The sequence below is a fragment of the Protopterus annectens genome, chromosome 11.part0, assembly GCF_019279795.1.
Source record: "Protopterus annectens isolate FY-2018-M chromosome 11.part0, PAN1.0, whole genome shotgun sequence".
NCBI lineage: Eukaryota > Metazoa > Chordata > Ceratodontiformes > Protopteridae > Protopterus > Protopterus annectens.
The window spans coordinates 34,317,694-34,338,782 of NC_056745.1; the positions used below are offsets into that span (position 1 = coordinate 34,317,694).

At 39.5% G+C, this 21,089-nt stretch overlaps 1 protein-coding gene across 1 annotated transcript in view; it reads right to left on the reverse strand.

Annotated features, from left to right (window-relative positions):
* Positions 1-1,473: 1,473 nt before the first annotated feature.
* LOC122815147 overlaps positions 1,474-21,089 on the reverse strand; it is an 85,389-nt gene continuing 65,773 nt past the window's right edge. The window contains exon 2 of the mRNA XM_044087402.1: positions 1,474-1,963. Within this exon, the coding sequence (XP_043943337.1) occupies positions 1,485-1,963 (479 nt within the window). The 3' untranslated portion in view covers positions 1,474-1,484. The remainder of the gene's footprint in view (positions 1,964-21,089) is intronic.

A 21,089-nucleotide genomic window follows, 5' to 3' on the forward strand; every position in this document is an offset into this window, starting at 1 on the left:
GGGCTTTGCATTCAGGAAAAAGAAGTCATAACCTCCTGTAGCCCCCTTATCAGGCCAATAATTGAGTACAACACCCCTTCAGTATGTACCTCGCTAAGCACATGCAGCAGATGGACAGGCCACAGAGGTTCCTGACTAGGAGAATCCAAGGTCTCAAACATTTATCCTATGTGGATAGGCTAAAGCCCCTGTCACTCTACTCCATCTCATACAGAGTACTCAGAGGTGACCTATGTCTGCTTTGTATTGCAAATGACATAAAATCTGCTTTCATTAACATTTAAAATACAGCTGCTACTTTGTCAAAAGAGCACATTCAAATGTATTTTACAGGTATGTTTTCTAGGAAAATTCCTCTCATATTTAATGATAATATGGTAAACCATTAAATACAAATACCAAAAGGAACACCAAAGACCACTTCGGAACTACTGCAAATTATTTAATAACTAGATAAGTGCTTTCATCTTAGAATGTATCAAGACTTCTTCAGATAACAAACTTTAAAAATGAACAGTTTAAATAACCCTACTCAAGTCACATGAATTAAAGGCCACTCCTTATCTCATTAAATTAAAGAAACATGACGTTTACACAAAATATCAAACCTTCACATTGACAAACCTTAAAAACATATGTAAAACCAACAGATTATTTAGTGTTCACAACCCAAAATAATATATATTTTTTAAAAATGTATGATTTTGTTTCCTAGCACACATCCTAAACTATTTGATTAGTTTAATTACTTACCTAGCCCATACTTTTAACTTCAGCAAACAGCAATGGACTGTAATCATTCAGACCTGGTCACCTGTTAGCATTCAAGTGTAATTCCCAATACAACTCCTTTTTCTCAAGGATCAGTGGCCAGGGTCCCCCCTAATGTTCATTGTTACTTTTTCAAGAGCTAGGAAACAAAATCATAGATTTTTAAATAAATATATTAGTTTGGATTGTGAACACTAAATGATCTGTTAGTTTTACATATGTTTTTAAGTTTTGCCAATGTGAAGGTTTGATATTTTGTGTAAACGTCATGTTTCTTTAATTTAATGAGATAAGGATCAGACTTTTAAACCGTGTGACTTGGGGAGGGTTATTTAAACTGTTAATTTTTAAAGTTTGTTATCTGAAAAAGTCTAGATACATTCTAAGATGAATGTGCTTATCCAGTTATTAAAGAATTTGCAGTAGCTTCCAAAGTGGTCTTTGATGTTCCTTTTGGTGTTCACATTTATCAGATTGTTCATCCTGGTCTTCAAATTTAGAATATGGCAAACCACCTTGGAGATATATATTTTTCTAGGCAGCAAAACAACTGCAAATAGGGATGCTCTTCAAAATAGCCAAATCTGAACAGGTTAAGCATAGGTTACAAAAATGGAACACCTAGGTGCCAAGTAAATTTACACTTTTCCCTGCTAAGTATTTGTTTCATATAAAGTCATGAATAGCATATTTATTTTTTTCCAAGATGGCTTTTACTCTAGAACTAACTGATTTATTTCCTGAATCATATTCATGATTTCTGGCTGGTAAAGCAGTCGATACTTTTTGCCAGCCGTGTCTCCATGTGCTTGGAGCAAGTGTTTGGCTATTTCTTCCATATTTTGGATAACTACCTCCCAGCAAATGACATTCTTTGAAGTGATATTAAGAACTGCAACTCTTCCCTTTAGTATATTAAGAAAATGTGTACAGTGCTTAATTTTTTCTTGTATGGCTGCCAATATTCCTAGGTTTTCTTCCATGTTATTCAGATCCTCTTTAATAATTTGTTGTAGTCTTTCAAGGCTACTAATATGATTATTTGTTTCCTCAATTTCTTTTTTGAAATGTGAGCATTCATCACTGTACTGCATGATTTTATCATAGCAGGCATTCACTGTTTGCTGGGCTTCAAGTGATGTCATTACGGCATCATCCAGGTCTTCTTGTTCAATGTTCCGCATAATTGCACCTAGATGGCAACAATAAATAAAGAAATAAATAAGTTTATATAATTGAACAACTAAATGTAATATAAGGCTTTGCATCAAGATATCTGATCTCAAAATCAAAAGGCTAACATATACTGATGCTATTGGCACATGTAAGTGTTCTTTGAGGCAGTGGTGTATGGCATCACAGCTGTATATCACATATAAGTTTTAGTAAGTAAAAGCTAAACTGAAGCAAGTGACTTAATCACTGTTTATAGTCTTATTAGATTGTCTTTTTTCTGCAATTGCACCCTATGTAGACCCTAAATGTAGTTATCATGCATTTTGAATTTCATAATATTTCTCTGATCCAGTATTAGCTTTTTGCCTTTTGCTTCTGTCTTCAAACTTGCTATTGTTCTGTTACAGGCATGTACCTTACACTTTATAAACTATAAATTCATAGGTTTATAGGTTCATAGGTATTCAATAGGTTAAAGACCACAAGGGCCTTTTTAAGCCTAGCCATGCATCCAGAATCTCTCACAAGTTCTGGAACCCTTGATAAGTGTAAGCAGGGGATTGGGAGGTGAACCATTTATAGGCTGCATGTGTCCATTAGAGACATAGGCTCCAATAAATAACAGGTTAGTTCTTAAAGCATTAGTTGATTCTGCAGTGAGGATTCTCCTTGATGGACCATAAGCATGTGCTCAGAATTTAGTATATGTTTTTATAAGTTTCTGTACTTGGACAGATCTTGGCCCAATATGATGCACGTCACAACTTATCATACTGAATGCATAAACAGTTGTTCCCTGCACCTATTACTTTGTTCCACACCAACCAACAACTGCATTAATGCAAAGTAAATTAGTGAAGATTTTCATCCTCATTGCTTACAAGAGATATACAAGTACGTATTTGTCTAACTTACACAGAGTCCAACAACAAAATGCAGCTGGAGTGACCATTCATCCACAACAGGATAGAGGGAAAGTTTTTATGAATTATCAAGAAATGTTCTTTTCAAAGAACTAGCACACTAAGGCTATGGATTTCCTCAGGGGTTCTAATGTCGAATAGAATCACAAGCAATAAAAGAACATCAGCAGGAGTCAGCAGACAATACCAGGTCCAGCAAAAAGTCGAACAGGACAGACATAAGGCTTTACTTCAGTGCCATAGCTAAGTGACTTAGATGGGCATAAATGTTAAAAGTAAAAATTGTGACAATTATGCCTCCTGAGTGGACCAAAGATGCTGGAATCAGCTGTTTCCAGAGGAAGCATATGAGGCAGCAGCCCTGCTAGGGGGCAGACTATCTTGAGGTAATATAACTAAATGTCTGTGGGGGGAATATGTATTACTTAACCCTCCTCCCCCAACTTGGGGGTTGTCAAGGGGAAACCATAGGTCCATTATGCTGCAAACTGATACACAATGCATTAAAGAAAATCACTCCCTGTATAATTAATCATAGAGATCCCAGGGAGTGAGGTGCAATGGTAATCCGTCTTGTCATTTGGTGAGGGGGAGTTCAGAGAAGAGTCCTGTGATGGAATAAATGACAGCCTTCCTAGAAAAAACACAGGAAGAAATGGCACCAGTGGCAATACCCTCTCCCAAGGACCCAGATAAGAAAGAGGAACAGGGCCACTCTGAAGACAGGCATAGAGGAATGCCATCTTAATGGGTCACTGTACCCAGAGGAGCAGAATGGTAAATTTCCCTAGAAGTCATTACACCCCACAAAATAAAGAGGTGGAATGTACCCATAGAATAGAGAGTGTCATTTCATCTGTCAATGCAAGGACTTTTACTGAGAACCAGTGACAGGAATTGCCAAGGCCCATAGTCTCTAGTGTACAAAAGCTTCAGACAATGATTGAGAGGTGCATATATCTTTCCATCCTCCCAAACAGCCAAGCTCACTGGGACCAGCAGGAGTCTGTCTTAAGTTTACAACCTTTCCTTCTGGGGTCTACCAAACTGTAAAGATATTGGAGACTAGATCTTTGGCTCAAAACATGAAAAAGCCACTTATTAGCCCAGTCACAAAAATCCATCACTGGACAGAAAGAGTAGCTAGGACCAAAGACTAGCAGGTGTATTGTCACGTCCCATCCCAACCCATGAAAATGTACTGAGAGCAAGATCCCTGATCTCCATAACCAGATGGGACAAGGACTTTGCAAGAATCAGGACAAGATCACAGAGAGAAGAGAAACCCCCCCACCTCCCACACCTCACACCACCATGCTAAGAAAGAAGGTAGAGACATTATAATGTTCTCTCAAGAAACAATCTAACTGGTTTCTAGAGGCTCTTCTAAAGAACTGACTCATAGCTGGGCTTGAGTTCTAACACCAGCTTCAGGAAAAGGAACAAGAGAGACCATATAATCTCTCCCACAGAGTCTAGTCTAGGCCATTCAAAATATCCATAATGGGAGATCCTAGTAAAAGCCAGTGGGAGAAGGCACACGGTCATCTTCCTGATATCTCCACAGACCAACCACTGAGGAAAGCTCACAAGGCCTCCAGAACATTGATTCTAGTGCCATTATATATAGGAGGGGGCTAAGTGTTTTTATCCTTCCATACTAACCTAGTTAAGACCAAACATCTACCATGAGGTACAAGAAGTACAGAATAAGAAGGCTTTTCCCCAAACCAGAAGGACATCTGCAGAACCAAGAGCTCATCCAAGCACCCAGAAGGTATCTAGATGTAAAAGAGGGCATAAAATATACATGTAACACTTAGTCCCTATTTAAGAGAGAAAAGCTTTGAAATCCCCAGAGCAAAGGGAGTTACAGTAGGGGTCATATGGGTCTGGACCACCCTCTGACTAGGAAGGACAAAAGAAGGCTACCCTCCAGACAAGGAGAGGTTCCTTGTGAGAGGAGAAGAATCGATCCACCCAGAGAGAATGCTCATCAAGTAAGGGATTAACAGGGCTTCAGCTATAAAGAGGTTACAATATGAAACCATCCCAAGGTGAAGGAGAAAGGGAGCTCCATGTGTTGCCTCACAGGACGTTATGTCGGTTCCATGGACCACAGACATTAGGGCTCCTATTATGAGTAGTCAGGAGACTCTTTCCTCCTAGCAAAGGATTCTACCACCATAACAGAGAAGTTCTGAAGTTAAGAACCAAGCCCTAGAAGAGAGACTTAAAAAGTGATTCCTCAAAAACTGGTTGGGACTCACTCAGGTTCATACCTCTCAACTATGCAGAATTTTGCAGAAATTCTTGATTTTTGCATCATACTTTTGGTCTGTTCATAGGTCCATAGGTTGGTACTAGGCTATCGGCCCTAGGGCCTATACAAGCCTAGCCATAACAATTCCCTGGATATTTCTTCCCACAATATTTACTTCCTTAGACCCCTGTCTAGCAGGGTGGCTGACATGATCACGGGGTGAATTTCCTATCTACCATCTAATCGTCAAGGTTCCTTTTGAAAAGGGCCAAGGAGGTGCTCTGCTTGACATGTATGGGCAGTCTATTCCAGAATATGGGGAGTCTCTGGGTCAGAAACCTATCCCTCCAGCATGTTTTGTTCATTGTGATGACAAGGTTTAGATCCCTGCAGTGTGTGGCTCTGAGGGATTGGGATTTCTTAGCATGTCCAACAGCTCAGGGTTTGACATGGCCTTGTATGTTAAGCAGAGATTGCCTCTGAGTAGATGATATGTCACAGAGTATAGCTGGAGTTTTTTTAGACGGTCAGCATATGGCATCTGCTTTAGGCCTGTGATTCCTTTAGTGAGGTATTTTTGCGGCCTCTCCAGCTGTTGCAGATGTCTTGTGAGGTACATACCAAATGGGGCATTATACTCTATAATGGGTCTAATGAGGGATGAGTACAGTGAGACAATGACCTCCTTTTTTCTGGATGAAAATCCTTTAGTGATGAGGTGTGCCACATAGAAGAATTTCCTGACTGTTGTGGCGATGTGGTTATCGAAGGTGAGACCACTGCCCACCTGTGTCCCTAAGTCTCTCATCACACTTTCAGTGTTTAGTGTACTGCCACCTATGTGGTAATTCAAGGGTACGTGTTTTTTTTCAAAGGGGATAACTATACATTTCTTGGCATTAAGCTTGAGCCCATGGCTCTGGCACCAAGCATCTGTTTCTGTAAGGCCCTTTTGTAGAATATCTACATAATTTGGGGATTCAATAATGGCTCCCAGTTTGCATTCATCTGCGAACTTTGTTAGCCAGAGTCCCTTAGTGTTGGCCTGTACATCAGAGAAGTAGATGCCAAACAAGAGTGGTCCCAGAACTGAAGGTACTCCACTTGTCACTTGTCTGGAGCTGGATTTGGAGTCAGCTACTTTTACAGTCTGGGTTCTGTCAGTAAGCCAGTTGGCAACCCATTGAGTGATGTAGGGATTTATGCCCAACTTAGTAAGTTTATCTATGATTCCAGAGTGGGGGGTGGTGTCGAAGGCCTTGGCAAGGTCCAGATAGGCTGGGAGGACCGCCTTACCCTCATTCACAGCTCTGGAGACTGATTCAAAGAAGTTAATCAGGTTCAGGAGATAAGATCTGCCCTTCACGAACCCAAACTGGGTGGGGTCCAGTGTTTGAAGGTTGCCCATGTCTTTGTTTATAAGTTCCATGATAATGCGTTCCATGCCCTTGCAGATCAGGCTTGTCAGACTGATGGGACGGTAGTTCCCAGGAAGGTGGATCCCCCCTTGTGGAGTGGGATAACTGTAGTTTTGCGCCACTCAGTGGGCATGAAGCCTGATGTGAGGCTATGATTAAACATGACACTTAGGTGAGGTGCCAGTTCATTTTGTAGTTCATGTAGTACACAGCCCAGGATGTCATCTGGTCCCATGGATGCTGTATTCGTAGCTTTGGAGAGTGTGGTTTCTACCTGTGTGGCCATGATTACTGGAATTTGGCAATCTTTTGGTATTGAGATGGGCCCTTTAGGGGATGAGAGGGGGGGTGAAGTTGGCACTAAATTGATCTGCCAGGATATTGGCAATATCCTTGGGATCAGTATATTTAATGCCATTCTGTTGTAGCTCAGAGCAGAACTGAGCATTGCTATATAAATTCTTGACATAACTATAGAATGCCTTGTGGTTATCTTTGGAATCTTTGGCAATTTTATTTTGGAACTAGCTTTCCTTATAATATTTGCAGTTTTATGGAAATTGTTGAGGACTGCAATCACTAAATAATGACAGACATTTGAGTTTCATGCTCCATATTCTTCAGAAAATTTGTGCTACTACACACCTGTTATTACAGCAACTTTCTCATTTTATAAGAGACGTTTTTAATTCTGTTCCAGGTTTTGGGCCTTTCCCCCCATTATTTTTGGCTTTGCCCAGATTTCTTGTGCTAAAAGGTTGAGAAGATTTGTCCAGATAGAAGGATAAGGAAATCTCCATCAGTGATAGAACAGCAGAAACCCAGGATTCTTTTCCATGTGGAAGAACCAGATGAAGGAAGGGTCTCCAGCAGCCAGCAGCCAGCACCCATCACTGCCAGAACATCAAAGGAATCCCCACAAAGCACAAGAGAAATGCCCGTTTTGCCTGGAAACCCTACCCAGTCCAGGGAAATGGAGCAGGTTGTCCACTTCTGAGAATGACTGGCCTGTGGAGAGGAAAATGAAATAAGAAACTGTAAGTCCTTTGTCAAAAACAGCTGCAGTCCCTCCTACTCCTCTTAGAAGATTATGAATGCAAAGTCTGATGAAGAGAATCCCCACTCTGGAAGAAAACTGCCTACTATCTATGACAACATTCTGCAATAACTGCAACCCTTGCCTAAGCAGCCCCAGCCTGTCAAGCAGGCATCAATCAAGTCAGATCTCTGCTTAACCCCTCCCAGTGGGGGTCACATAGTTGTGCCCATCACCCTACTCAAGGAATTTACTACATGCAAGAGACATAAGTTAAAATATGACCCCCACCAGATCTGCTAAAAAGACTCTGCAAAGAAAGAAGCCCTGTAGCCACTGCCAGCTCTAGAAGTCTTCATATGGTGGATTTTGCATGAAAGCCAAGGTTGATCATCTGACTGATACATGGTAAGTGTTGAGGTGAGGGTCAATGCATACTGTAGCTACTTATGTGCAGAAGGCAGCACATCATAATGAAATGCCTTCTCTGGGTCAAGCATGAGTATTTCATTGAGGATTCTTTGGGTAAACTCCTACATTTGTGACATTAACTTTTGCCAAGAACTGAACAAATGTCCTGTTACTGGTATTTGAACTGTGGACTTTGTATCAAGCTTACCATATGACTCCTCTCCTTCCAGGACTAACCAGTCCAGGAAGGCTGAGGTGGAGATCCTATAAAATGTATTTTCAACCCTAAGTACACCAGTCCTCACTTTGATGTCTCCAGAGATTACTTTAACATTCAGCATGAATGGGCCTAGAGTTGGCTGATCAGATGAGGGAAGACAGCATGAACATGCCATAACGATTGCCAAAGGGTGGGACCAAAGGGAAATGCATCTATCCCAGTCATCAACTCTCTTACCAAAATTGGGGATTCTGATTGGATTGAGACTCTACTAAATAGGGATTACCTCCACACCTGAGAGATCCTGGAGGCAAGGAACAATGTTGACTCTCTGGCAGATTAGGGTCCAACTCAGTCCTTCAAGTAAAACCAAGGTACCTGTACATCAGCTTGCCTGATAGCCAAATGAAGGAACTCTCCCTCCATACCTATGGGGAGTCATTTCTGGCATTCCACAGCTAATTGGTTATCAGTGGCAAGAAAGGAAGGTTTTAGGATATGAAACTTGAAACAGCTTGTGAAGACAGGAACTTTTATTGTGGATATCAAGTACCACTGTTCCCATGAGTGGCAAAAAAGAACTGGAATAGGAATCAGGTTCTTATTCAATCACTGTATTATTTCATGGCATCTGCTGTTATAGGCATATGTCCATCCTTAAATGTGGCAACTTCCAAGAAAAGGTGAAGAATTTTGAAAGGATGAAAGAATAGTCTAACCTTAGAACCCAGCAAGGAGCGTCTCTGCTGTTACATCATATGTTTCCTGGCTATCCTCTCTGTCTCTCTCTCTCTCTCTCTCTGTATCTCTCACGCACACACACACACACACACACACACACACACACACACACACACACACACACAAACACCACCCCCCACATACACACACAACTCACACACATAAGAACAAGCAATCATTCATCCAAAGTAGTAGGCCTCTATGTAGGATCATAGGAGGTTCCTAGATTAATGACCCTAGGGCCTTACAACATTAACCATGTTTTACCCTTATTTCCATGATCAGCACCTATCACGCCTACCCAAGAGGGACATAGGTGAAACCCCTGTGGTAAATTTACAGTTACCCATCCAATAATCTAGAGTGCATTTGAAGAGGGACAGTCAGGTGATCTGTTTGACATGAAGTGAGAGTCTGTTCCAAAGGTGTCGTAACCTCTGGGAGACAAATCTGTCCCTGCAGCAGACTCTATTAGTGTCACATACCAGGTTAATGCCATTAAAGTGAGTAACCTGTGTACCATTTGACTTACAGATATGCAGCATTTCCATTGAAGCAGGATCAAAGATTACCTTATATGCAAGGCAGAGATCACTTCTGGGCAATCTGTATGAAACAGAATAAAGTGACAGTGATTTCAGATGGTCCTCCTAAGACAGATGCTGAAGATCTTGAATTTTCCTTGTGAGGAACCTTCATGGACTCTTCAATTGCTGCAGATGCTTTGAAAGAGGGTCTATATTATAACAATGAACGATCAAATGATCGAACGCTGTTGTATCGGCCCCTAAAGAATGAATCCACAAAACACTGAACAACCAGAACAGCGATTTGTTCCAAAAAAAAAAAAACAAGAAACACTAAATAAAGAGGGGGGCATCGCCCCCTCACACCCCCCCCCCATGTGGGGGGCTGCAACTCACACACCTCCTACTTAAATATACCAACTCCAAGATCGCACTACAGTCGAGGAGATGGCAGAACCCAGACAGACGACCCAGCGATTTCTTTCCCTGGGAGAAAATTTGCTGTTCCGTCCATTCGCTATTTTGCCGGTTTGACACATAGTGTTCGAACAAACAGCATTCGATCATCTGATCATTTGCTGAAGTAACGTAGACCCTTTGAAAGGTGGATACCAAAAGGGTGATTGTACTCAATTGTTTGCCTGATATGGGAAGATTACAGGGAGGTTATAACTTTTTTTTTTATGAAGAGTTAAGGACCAGAGGTGTTAAATTAGACAAACACCAAACCTGTTTTAGTATTAAACTAAACCTGCACATCCAGCTGTCTTCTACATTATTCTACTATTTTATACTGCTTTCTGATAAATGTTCTATAACATCTGCAAAAAATAACTTTTCAGGGAGGCAATTTACAGATATCATTGCACCATAACTAACATAGTTCCCCAACTAACATACCCTCCCCACCACATAACCCCTAGCTACCTCTATCTAAGGGTCTCAGGGATAAAACTTGGTAGGGTTGCACATCTGGGCTTGTAAAGACCCTAGTAGTCATCAAGAACTTTATGCTAAAGGTGAATGCAGTTAGAAATGTGACTCTTTTAGTCAAGGAAATATATCTTAACAGGTCTATATTTAGCCATCAATGAAAAGTTCAGCAATGGGCTAATAACTGAATGTTAAGCATCGAAACTTTAAAGCACTGAACATGCGTATCAGTGAAAAAAAAAATTTGAATGGCAACAGATGGCCAAAACCAAGAGGAACCACGATCCGTAAGATAAGCTAAACTAACCCATTTATAAATTTGCCCCATTCCCCACTGTAGTGTGACCCCTATCCCCCACTTTAGTGTAACCTCATATTTGGTATATGTAATTAGCAAGGGGGGACACAGCCCCTACAGCAAAAGGATATGGTGAACACCAGGCAATACTTATGCGGAGGGCCCCCACATCCCTTGATAATTATATATATACCAACTCCAAGGTTGCACTATGGTGGGGAAAAGGGCAAACTTCTGAAAGGGCTTGTTTAGCTTACCTTATGGATCAAGATATTTCCTGGTTGTTGGACAACTATGGCTATTCAATTTTATTTTTCCAGATAAACATGTTCAGTGCTTTAAAGTTTCGATGCTTTTAATTTTTGATTATTAGCCATTCACTGAACTTCTCATTCGATGGCTGAATATATACCAATCTTAACACTTCAAAAAGTACAGAGGTTGCAAAATGAAGGCTCAACAGCATGTAAAAGCAACTCAAAAAACAGTCAGAGCTTTTGAACACCAGCATAAATATAAGTTATTATAATTGTTTGCAAGAATTATATTTATGTTGGTGTTCAAAAGCTCTGACTTTGTTTTTTTGAATATCTTAATGCTTCCCAAGGAAGTGAACATAGGCCACTAAACAAATGTTAATGTAGAACACACCTGTGAGTTTACATTTCTGTAATCACCATCTGTACAAGTCATTTATTTGAAATTTTCAATCAATTCCATATCCTTACTATCCTGTAAAATGTAGACAGTCATCGTGTCTATCTTTTGTGTAAGTAACGTAATATTTCATTGGTCATCTTAAGTGGTTTTCCATGGAAGCAAATCACTTTCTAAGTTTGTTTCTATTAAACTTGGTACAGTGCTCTAAATGAAGACCATGAAGCTCCTGCACAGAAGTATGTTGGTTACGTTTCCCATTATAGGGAAAATAACAGAGCCTGACTCTATGTCACAAATGGATAAAACTAACTATAATCAGGTTACCTGAGTTTCATTAGTGGCACAGGTACTAGAAAAGCTGTGAAGAGGTGAATCAGAGTGAATGTCTGCTACTGGTTTGTCCATCCAGCAAGGAAGAGAGGTATTTCTGGCTTGCTACTTGGATAACATCAAGAGGGAGCACTAGGAGATTCACTCACAAAGTTTGGGCATGTTAAGCACACACACTGCCATTATACAAGCACCAACCAGAGAAGTCTGCATGTGGAGACATGCTTCCTGTAGCAGAGAGCATGCAATGTAGCTCACTGAGCTTTTACAAGGGAGGGGGATTTACAAGGCGTGGGGTAGACTGCCCTGCAGGACCATTAAACCTGCTTGCTGACTACAACCTCAGTGTTGCTGCACAGAAATGGACCAATTAGGCTATTTCTGGGTAGCAGTAAATGGACTAACGGGCTCATCTAGCCCACATGTGCTTGGTTCCTACCATGTGACAGGAACTGGTGATTGGATGCAAGGTAGAAGACTGAGACCGAATAGGCATTGCCTGGTAGAAGTGCAAAAAGGTGGTTTGGGAGGTAGCAAGGCACTTCACTGAGTGCTGTGTATTACCATTGTATCACTGAACTAATGGGCATTGAAGAATATTTTGCTGAATGAAAATTTATTGAAAACAAAATTTGTAATTGAAGAGGAATACAAATTTATGTTATTCCAGGATCCAGTGTAATAATGGAATCGGTACCTTATGAATGGGGAAGAAAATTCCTGTGTACAATTATAGGGGGTTGTGCCCCCAGATAACTTTGTTTTCAGGGTTTAATTTAATGTTCAGTTTATCATAAAACTGCAGCATGTGGAATACAATGGCAGAATTATCATGCAGAAAATGTAATTTGTATAAAAGAAGTGTCCAGTAAAGGAACAACAAAATATGACAAAAGTACACTACATAACCGAGTTAGACAAAAGGTGAAACTAATGAGTATATATGCATTATAAAAAGAAATCATAAAGCCATGTGTGGTTCAAAACCAATAGTGGGTAATAAAATGTCTAGTGTAGCAGTAAATGAAATACGCTTTTAAATAACAGAGTGCAGATGGAAAACAAAGCATAATAATGGAAGGAGTGTGTGGGTCATCTTTTGACTGGCAGTGGTTGACAGAATGAATGTGGTGGATGAAGGTGCTGCATGTCCTTTCAGGCCACACTGAGAGAGCTAGTTCCATGCAGGAAAAAACCCTGTAATAATGACCAATCACAAGTTCCTTGATTTGTAAGAGGTAAATAGGACTACGTTAGATATCGCATATGCATGGAGTGCACAATGTAGACATTGTAGCTGGTCCATCCTGCTGGACTTAGACTCCAACAGCCCACAGATGACATATGAGGCATGCTACAGTTACCTTCATCAAGGACACTGCATAGCAGTCCTTTCCATATGCAATGGCATCTGTGTGGACTATTTAACATATTGTGATGACCATAGGACAAGAAAACAATCCATCTTGTGTTTTCCACAGAGTGGCAACTCTTGCACTACTGACAGATGAACTACAATGCATCACATTGCTTCTCATGGTTTGTTGGGTGTTAAAGTTATGACATATATAAACCAGAAGACCTTTCTCTTCATTGATCATCAAGTAATATTTAATATAGACATTATTGTTGTGAATGTCACCTGCATGTCTCCTGCGTATGCCCACAGATTCCATGGCAAATGATCAGATTGTGTGGGCATTATCTTAGAACAGCATGCTACATGTATATTTTGTAAGCACAGATGGATGCTACAGCAGATACCTACAGCATGTAATGCAAGAGCAGAAGTGGTACAAGAGGCAGCAGTGAACTACCAACAAGTAACTTATGTGCTTCATGTAATGCACATATGCTGCAGTCTACCTGCTACGAACCTGGATAATTGCTGAAAAGTGGTACATCTGTGTCCATAACCCGAGATCTTCAATGCCGAAGAGAATATCTGGCTTTCCAAAAGGGTAGTTAAACGTCTGGATGCCTGAAGGGTCATGGTATTTGCAGTACACACCACAGATGTCTGGATGCCTGAAGGGTTATGGTATTTGCAGTACACACCACAGATGTCTGGATGCCTGAAGGGTCATGGTATTTGCAGTACACACCACAGATGTCTGGATGCCTGAAGGGTTATGGTATTTACAGTACACAGCACAGATGTAGTACATATTGTACAAATATCCTTGGCTTAATGGCACCATAAATATAAAATGTTTTTTAGCTATGCAGAGATTATAAAATATTTTCTAAACTGTTATTTAGTACAATATATAATACAATTAATTTTATTCATGTTTTATGGTTTCTTAAAGTGTACCAAATAATAAATGACTCCACCAGCAGATATACAACCACAAACAGAAAATGATAGAAAGCCAGTATATAAAAGTATAAAACAGTTACTGTTTGAGGTCAAACCAGGCTGTCGGCAATTCAGACACAAATAAAGTGTGGGATTCACACTAATATGTCTCTTCAGACCTTCAGTTAGATAGCATGAAGTCTATTCAGACTCAAACATAGTTTTCATGAATAACTGATAATTCCAGGCTAAAATATAAGCATAAGCATAAAAAACTCCTTTATTGACAACAAGTTCAGTTGGTGGAGATCTAGAAGAATTAAAAAGGTTTGAGAAGGAAGTCAATTCTTTGACACCCTTCTTGAAATTTACTATGGCTTATTCTAGAAATAATATTACATTTTTAGACGTATCTATTTGGCGGTTGGAGAATGGACAAATCAATATGGGTGTACACAGGAAACCTTGTTATAAAAATACATTATTACACAGGGACAGTATGCATCTTAACCATATCTAACTGAAGGTCTGAAGAGACTTATTAGTGTGAATCCCACACTTTATTTGTGTCTGAATTACCGACAGCCTGGTTTGACATCGAACAGTAACTGTTTTAAACTTTTATATACTGGGTTTCTTAAAGTGTGTTGTAGCTTTAAAATAGTGTGCATTAGTTATTTAATTATTTATTTTATTTATTATTGGTTGATAATTAATTGGAAGTGATTTAAAAAGGCGATGTTTTTCTTTTGAGTTCCTTCTGATGAAGTTTGTGTTTTTGGATAATTAAAGAGCAAACAAAAGCACTAAAACTACAGTGTCTGGCTCCTGATTCCTTTTGCTTTGTGCCTTATCAAGTTTACTTTCTTTGTTGGGAAGGAGTTATTTTTTTATTCCTGGCATGGTACAGAAGAACCATCAGTGCAGAGCTCATCTAGATGCTGAACAGCTAGATGCATCAAAAGACCATCACTGGCATGAGTCATACAGTGTGCTTTGCATATCCATACAATGGAATTTAATCGGTGGCTGAGTGATTTATATGCAGTATAATTTACTAAGCACAGCAACAGAGCCATGATGTGCCTGACATCAATGTGTATGAAGAAATGTGATGTAAAACTATGTGCCATGATCATGAGTAAACTGTAATAACGTATATAGTCTGTAGTGCTTGTTGTATGTAAGTAAAGTATAAGTCAATATAACTGTCAGACAGAAGTCTTGACCTATTTGTACTGTCCTCAGTCCACATAGCTGCACAGGACCACAAAGCCACACTCAGATGCATACACATACCACACATAACACATCAGAGGCTGCATGTTCTCATCTCATGGTCACATTCAGCACACGCGGAGACATCAGCATGCGTCTGTTCGCTTTTTGCTGCTGTACATGATAGTCGCATACACTAGCAGTGGATAGAATAGATGATTTGCCCCAGCACCATACATCCACACAAAAGCCACTAAACGTGGGTCATGTTACTTGAGTGCCTGTGTCAGCTGGACAACAGCCTGATATATGACATCCTAATTCATCTGCAGAACATGCACAAAGCCCTGCAGTACCTGCACAGACTGTGTGTTTGTGTTGTCCAAGGGATTCTTAGCTGACAGTTGTCTACCCACAGACTGCGTGACATCAACCATACTATAAGTAATTGTGTCATAAAAGGTCACATGATATCATACAACAGGCTAACAATCCAGTCCAAACTGTCCAATATACACTAGATTTATTAGAACTTGTTCCAGATTATTCTGCTTAACTTAATTAATTATCTTGGTATATTTATTTGATGTTGAGTGGTGTGCTTCCTTGATGGTTGGCTGGTTAACAATCCTCCATAATTTTTGTATTTTCAGAGAATGTTTGCATTCTGGAATTTAGTCAGAAAATCTTCATGCTTTCTGGATAACAAAGGCAGTATTTGGTAGAGCAGTACATTCAGTACCCCTGAAATTACTTATTGTGCAAGCAATTTAGGGTTTTTTTTCCTGGTTTTTAGGGGGTCTTTCACAGATATTGAGATGACACATGTATCCCATCAAGCATAAAAGAGTGAGGGGAAGCATACCCTGGAATTTGTGTTATACCCTTGGAACTTGGCTCAGTAATGGCAGAGACATCAACATCATCTGAATAAAAGGATTCTGAAAACCTGATTTTATTGTTGAGCCATTTAATATTTAATAAAAGTCTCCTGCACCTCTGTATACTTTTGACATCTTTCTGTTTTGGAATGTTAAGAGGACTAAAAAAACTCAACAGTGATGGAAACTTTCCAATCTGGCATTTATAATTCCTGAAGACCGGAGTAAAGCTGTCAGATGAAATGCACTCAGACATTACAGATCTTCCTGTAGGCTGAAAACACTGAATCTTCTGTCACTCACACCTTCTCCTTACCATTAAAGGAATGGCAACATTTTTTCTTTTTATTGAGGTGCTATACAAGATGACTGGTAGATTTCACTAAAGAGATGTATTTTCATGTTCGTTAAGATGTTTGATAACCCCACTGCATATCAAAGAGGTGGGAGCTTCTTACAAATGTTCACGTCAATGTACAGAATGGCCACGTCAAAAATACTTAAAGTCATTTTTAACAAAGTTGTAATGCCATCAATGTTGACTTCAAAAAGGCATGCAATATCACAGATTCCCTACAAAATTCCAGTGAGGTATGTGGCATGAGAGGTCTGCGGCTGTTTTACAATAGGTAAGGACAATCGTTACTAAGATGTTTTTGCAGTGAGGTATGCAGCTGATTTATAATCATTATAGACAATAATTATTAGGATGTTTTGACAGTGAGGTATGAAGTTGTTTTATAATCGGTAAAGACAATAATTATTAGGATGAGGTATGAGGCTGTTTTATAATCAGTAAAGACAATAATTACTAGGATGTTTTGGCAGTGAGGTGTGCGGCTCTATAATCAGTAAAGACAATAATTACTAGGATGTTTTGGCAGTGAGGTATGCGGCTGTCTTATAATCAGTAAAGACAATAATTACTAGGATGTTTTTTGCAGTGAGGTATATGGTTGGTTTATAATCAGTAAAGACAATAATTACTAGGATGTTTTGGCAGTGAGGTGTGCGGCTCTTTTATAATCACTTAAGACAATAATTACTAGGATGTTTTTTGCAGTGAGGTATGCGGCTGTTTTATAATCAGTAAAGACAATAATTACTAGGATGTTTTTTGCAGTGAGGTATGCAGCTGTTTTATAATCAGTAAAGACAATAATTACTAGGATGTTTTGGCAGTGAGGTATGCGGCTGTCTTATAATCAGTAAAGACAATAATAACTAGGATGTTTTTTGCAGTGAGGTATACGGTTGGTTTATAATCAGTAAAGACAATAATTACTAGGATGTTTTGGCAGTGAGGTGTGCGGCTCTTTTATAATCAGTAAAGACAATGATTACTAGGATGTTTTTTGCAGTGAGGTATGCGGTTGGTTTATAATCAGTAAAGACAATAATTACTAGGATGTTTTGGCAGTGAGGTATGCGGCTGTCTTATAATCAATAAAGACAATAATTACTAGGATGATCTGGCAGTGAGGTCTGTGATTGTTTTATAATCAGTAAGACAATAATTACTAGGATGTTTTTTGCAGTGAGGTATGCGGTTGGTTTATAATCAATAAAGACAATAATTACTAGGATGATCTGGCAGTGAGGTCTGTGATTGTTTTATAATCAGTAAGACAATAATTACTAGGATGTTTTTTGCAGTGAGGTATGCGGTTGGTTTATAATCAGTAAAGACAATAGTTACTAGGATGTTTTTTGCAGTGAGGTATGCAGCTGTTTTATAATCAGTAAAGACAATAATTGCTAGGATGTTTTGGCAGTGATGTATGCGGCTGTCTTATAATCAGTAAAGACAAAAATTACTAGGATGTTTTGGCAGTAAGGTCTGCGGCTGTCTTATAATTAGTAAAGACTATAATTACTAGGATGTTTTTTGCAGTGAGGTATGCAGCTGTTTTATAATCAGTAAAGACAATAATTACTAGGATGTTTTGGCAGTGAGGTATGCAGCTGTCTTATAATCAGTAGAGACAATAATTATTAGGATTTTTTTGCAGTGAGGTATGCAGCTGTTTTATAATCAGTAAAGACAATAATTACTAGGATGTTTTTTGCAGTGAGGTATGCAGCTGTTTTATAATCAGTAAAGACAATAATTACTAGGATGTTTTGGCAGTGAGGTATGCGGCTGTCTTATAATCAGTAGAGAATAATTATTAGGATCTTTTTTGCAGTGAGGTATGCGGCTGTCTTATAATCACTTAAGACAATAAGTACTAGGATGTTTTTGCAGTGAGGTATGCGGCTGTTTTTTAATCAATAAAGACAATAATTACTAGGATGTTTTGGCAGTGAGGTATGCAGCTGTTTTATAATCAGTAAAGACATAATTACTAGGATGTTTTTTTGCAGTGAGGTATGCGGCTGTTTTATAATCAGTAAAGACAATAATTACTAGGTTGTTTTGGCAGTGAGGTATGCAACTGTTTTATAATCAGTAAAGACAATATTTACTAGGATGTTTTTTGCAGTGATGTATGCGGCTATTTTATAATCAGTAAAGACAATAATTATTCGGATTTTTTGGCATTGAGGTATATGGCTATAAATCAGTAAAGACAATAATTACTAGGATGTTTTGGCAGTGAGGTATGCGGCTGTCTTATAATCAGTAGAGAATAATTATTAGGATTTTTTTGCAGTGAGGTATGCAGCTGTTTTATAATCAGTAAAGACAATAATTACTAGGATGTTTTTGCAGTGAGGTATGCGGCTGTTTTTTAATCACTAAAGACAATAACTACTAGGATGTTTTGGCAGTGAGGTATGCGGCTGTTTTATACATAGTAAAGACAATAATTACTAGGATGTTTTGGCAGTAAGGTATGCGGTTGTTTTATAATCAGTAAAGACAATCATTACTAGGATGTTTTTTGCAGTGTCGGCTCCAGGTCCAATTTCTTCCAGAAGGACAATATATGCAAAGAAGTTATCTGGTGGGGCATTTGAATACCAAAAAAGAAAAAAAAAAACACTTTTCACCTTTGTTCTAGCTAAGTGTGCCTTGCTTTACAAAAATGTAATTCAAATGATATATTACAGTAATTTTCTCAGCGAAACATGTCATGACTTTCAAATACAAGAACATTCTTAGCCAGTGACATCCTACGAGACTGTTCAGCAAATCTTTTTAAAGTTTACACTTAGCTTTCCTTTTTCTAGATGTGCACATGCAGATAACCTTTATCCTTAGTTTGCAAAACTGTTCTGCCCATTAAGAATCAGGTCACTGGCACCTATGAGTGCTTGCAGTCCACCCAGGCAGTTTCCATGACCCACATGTATAGTACATCTGTGATCTCTAACACAGGTTTGCAAGGAGTAACTTCTCACAAGGACAGCAAGAGGAGGATACTGGATATGCCCTACAACCTTGGCTGATGACACCACTGAGAAAGCTATACAACCCCACTCACTTACAACCATGCCCATACATAAACTAGAAGCATTATAGAGTGTGAATTTGAGCTACTGAAGTCATGGTTCCATTGCCTGGATACATCTCTGGTGATGCCCTGTGGTATGGTCCTGCTGCCTGTGCCAAAATACTGACTATGTGCCAATCTCAAATAGTATTATACTTAGGAAACAGTTACAACACAGTGGGCCGGTATAGGGACTGCAGTTCCCAGCACCTCAGGCAGGTGACAGCTGAGACACATGAGGTAGCAAAGGAGGAGCCAACAACAGGGGATGGCCATGCCAGGCAGAGGCAGGCACAACATCATATGACATTGGCTAAGAGGCATTGAATTCTACATACACTCACTACATAACTTACATAAGAGCCCAGTAGATACAGGCAGCAAAAGTGATGAATAAAAGCAAAATAGACCGTGTAACCCTTGTGTAGCCTGGTTACTCTATGTGTCAGTCATACACACCCCAAGGCCAAGGAAATTTTAAAAGCAATAGCAGAGGTAAGTGACCAAGCTTCCCTGAACAAATACTACAGCACATAAACAGATTATGTAAACAGTAAAAATGATGATGGAGACACAGGAAAATCAGACCACTTAAGATTACATATAAGCTATTCAGATAGAAAAAAATACCATACAAATAAAACAGACTGAGCTTACCCATGCATTGACTGACCCCACTGTGCATCAGACATAAGCATCCCAAGTCACACATTTTTCCAGAGGCCAGGATATCCATGTGATCATTTGCAGAGGTGGTGAATAAGCTGTCCTGCATGATTACGACTGCTACTGCTAAGGAACTTAAGCAGAATTAAGCACACACACATTAAAAAATAATTATGGATACAGACAACAACCAGACTTTGCCTACCTATGCACTGCCCAGTCACTCTGTGGATCAGATGCAGGCAATCCATGTCAAATTTATGCAAAGAGCAGGGCACAGTTATAATCATTTGCACACGGTGGGGGTTACAGAAGTGCATGTCTTTCACAGGACAGTATGAAAGTGTGACAGCTGAAGTATAACAGAAAAGTATGCACACTTAAGGCCAATGTCTCCAGGTACTGAGCATGTGTCTAATGTTGGGAGGTCCACAGTGAAGAGTGTGTGTGTGTGTGTGTGTGTAATGTCATGGCCAGCATGGGTTTCTGTCTGTGTGTCTGCAGAGACACTGGATCAGCACATATGCCAGTATTACACTTTGCCATTCTAGATACTACACTCTGGCACCTCTGGCATATTGGACAGGTCTGAGCCATGCATGTAAGAGGATCAAGTTTGACATGAAAATGCTCAGTCATGAGAATTGCCTCTGCCAGGAGCTGCACTGGTTGCTCCATGGCCCTGGTTAGAACTTGGTGGGCTAACTGAATGTGAACAGTGGCTACTAGATGAACTGTTATGATGACCATGTCCAAGGCCATGACCACATGCATGACCTCACATGGGTGTAGACAAATCTACAACCAATGTAACAATTGAACTGTTACCACTGCGGGAGTGAGATCTGGTATGTCCATCACTGCAATGGCTAACA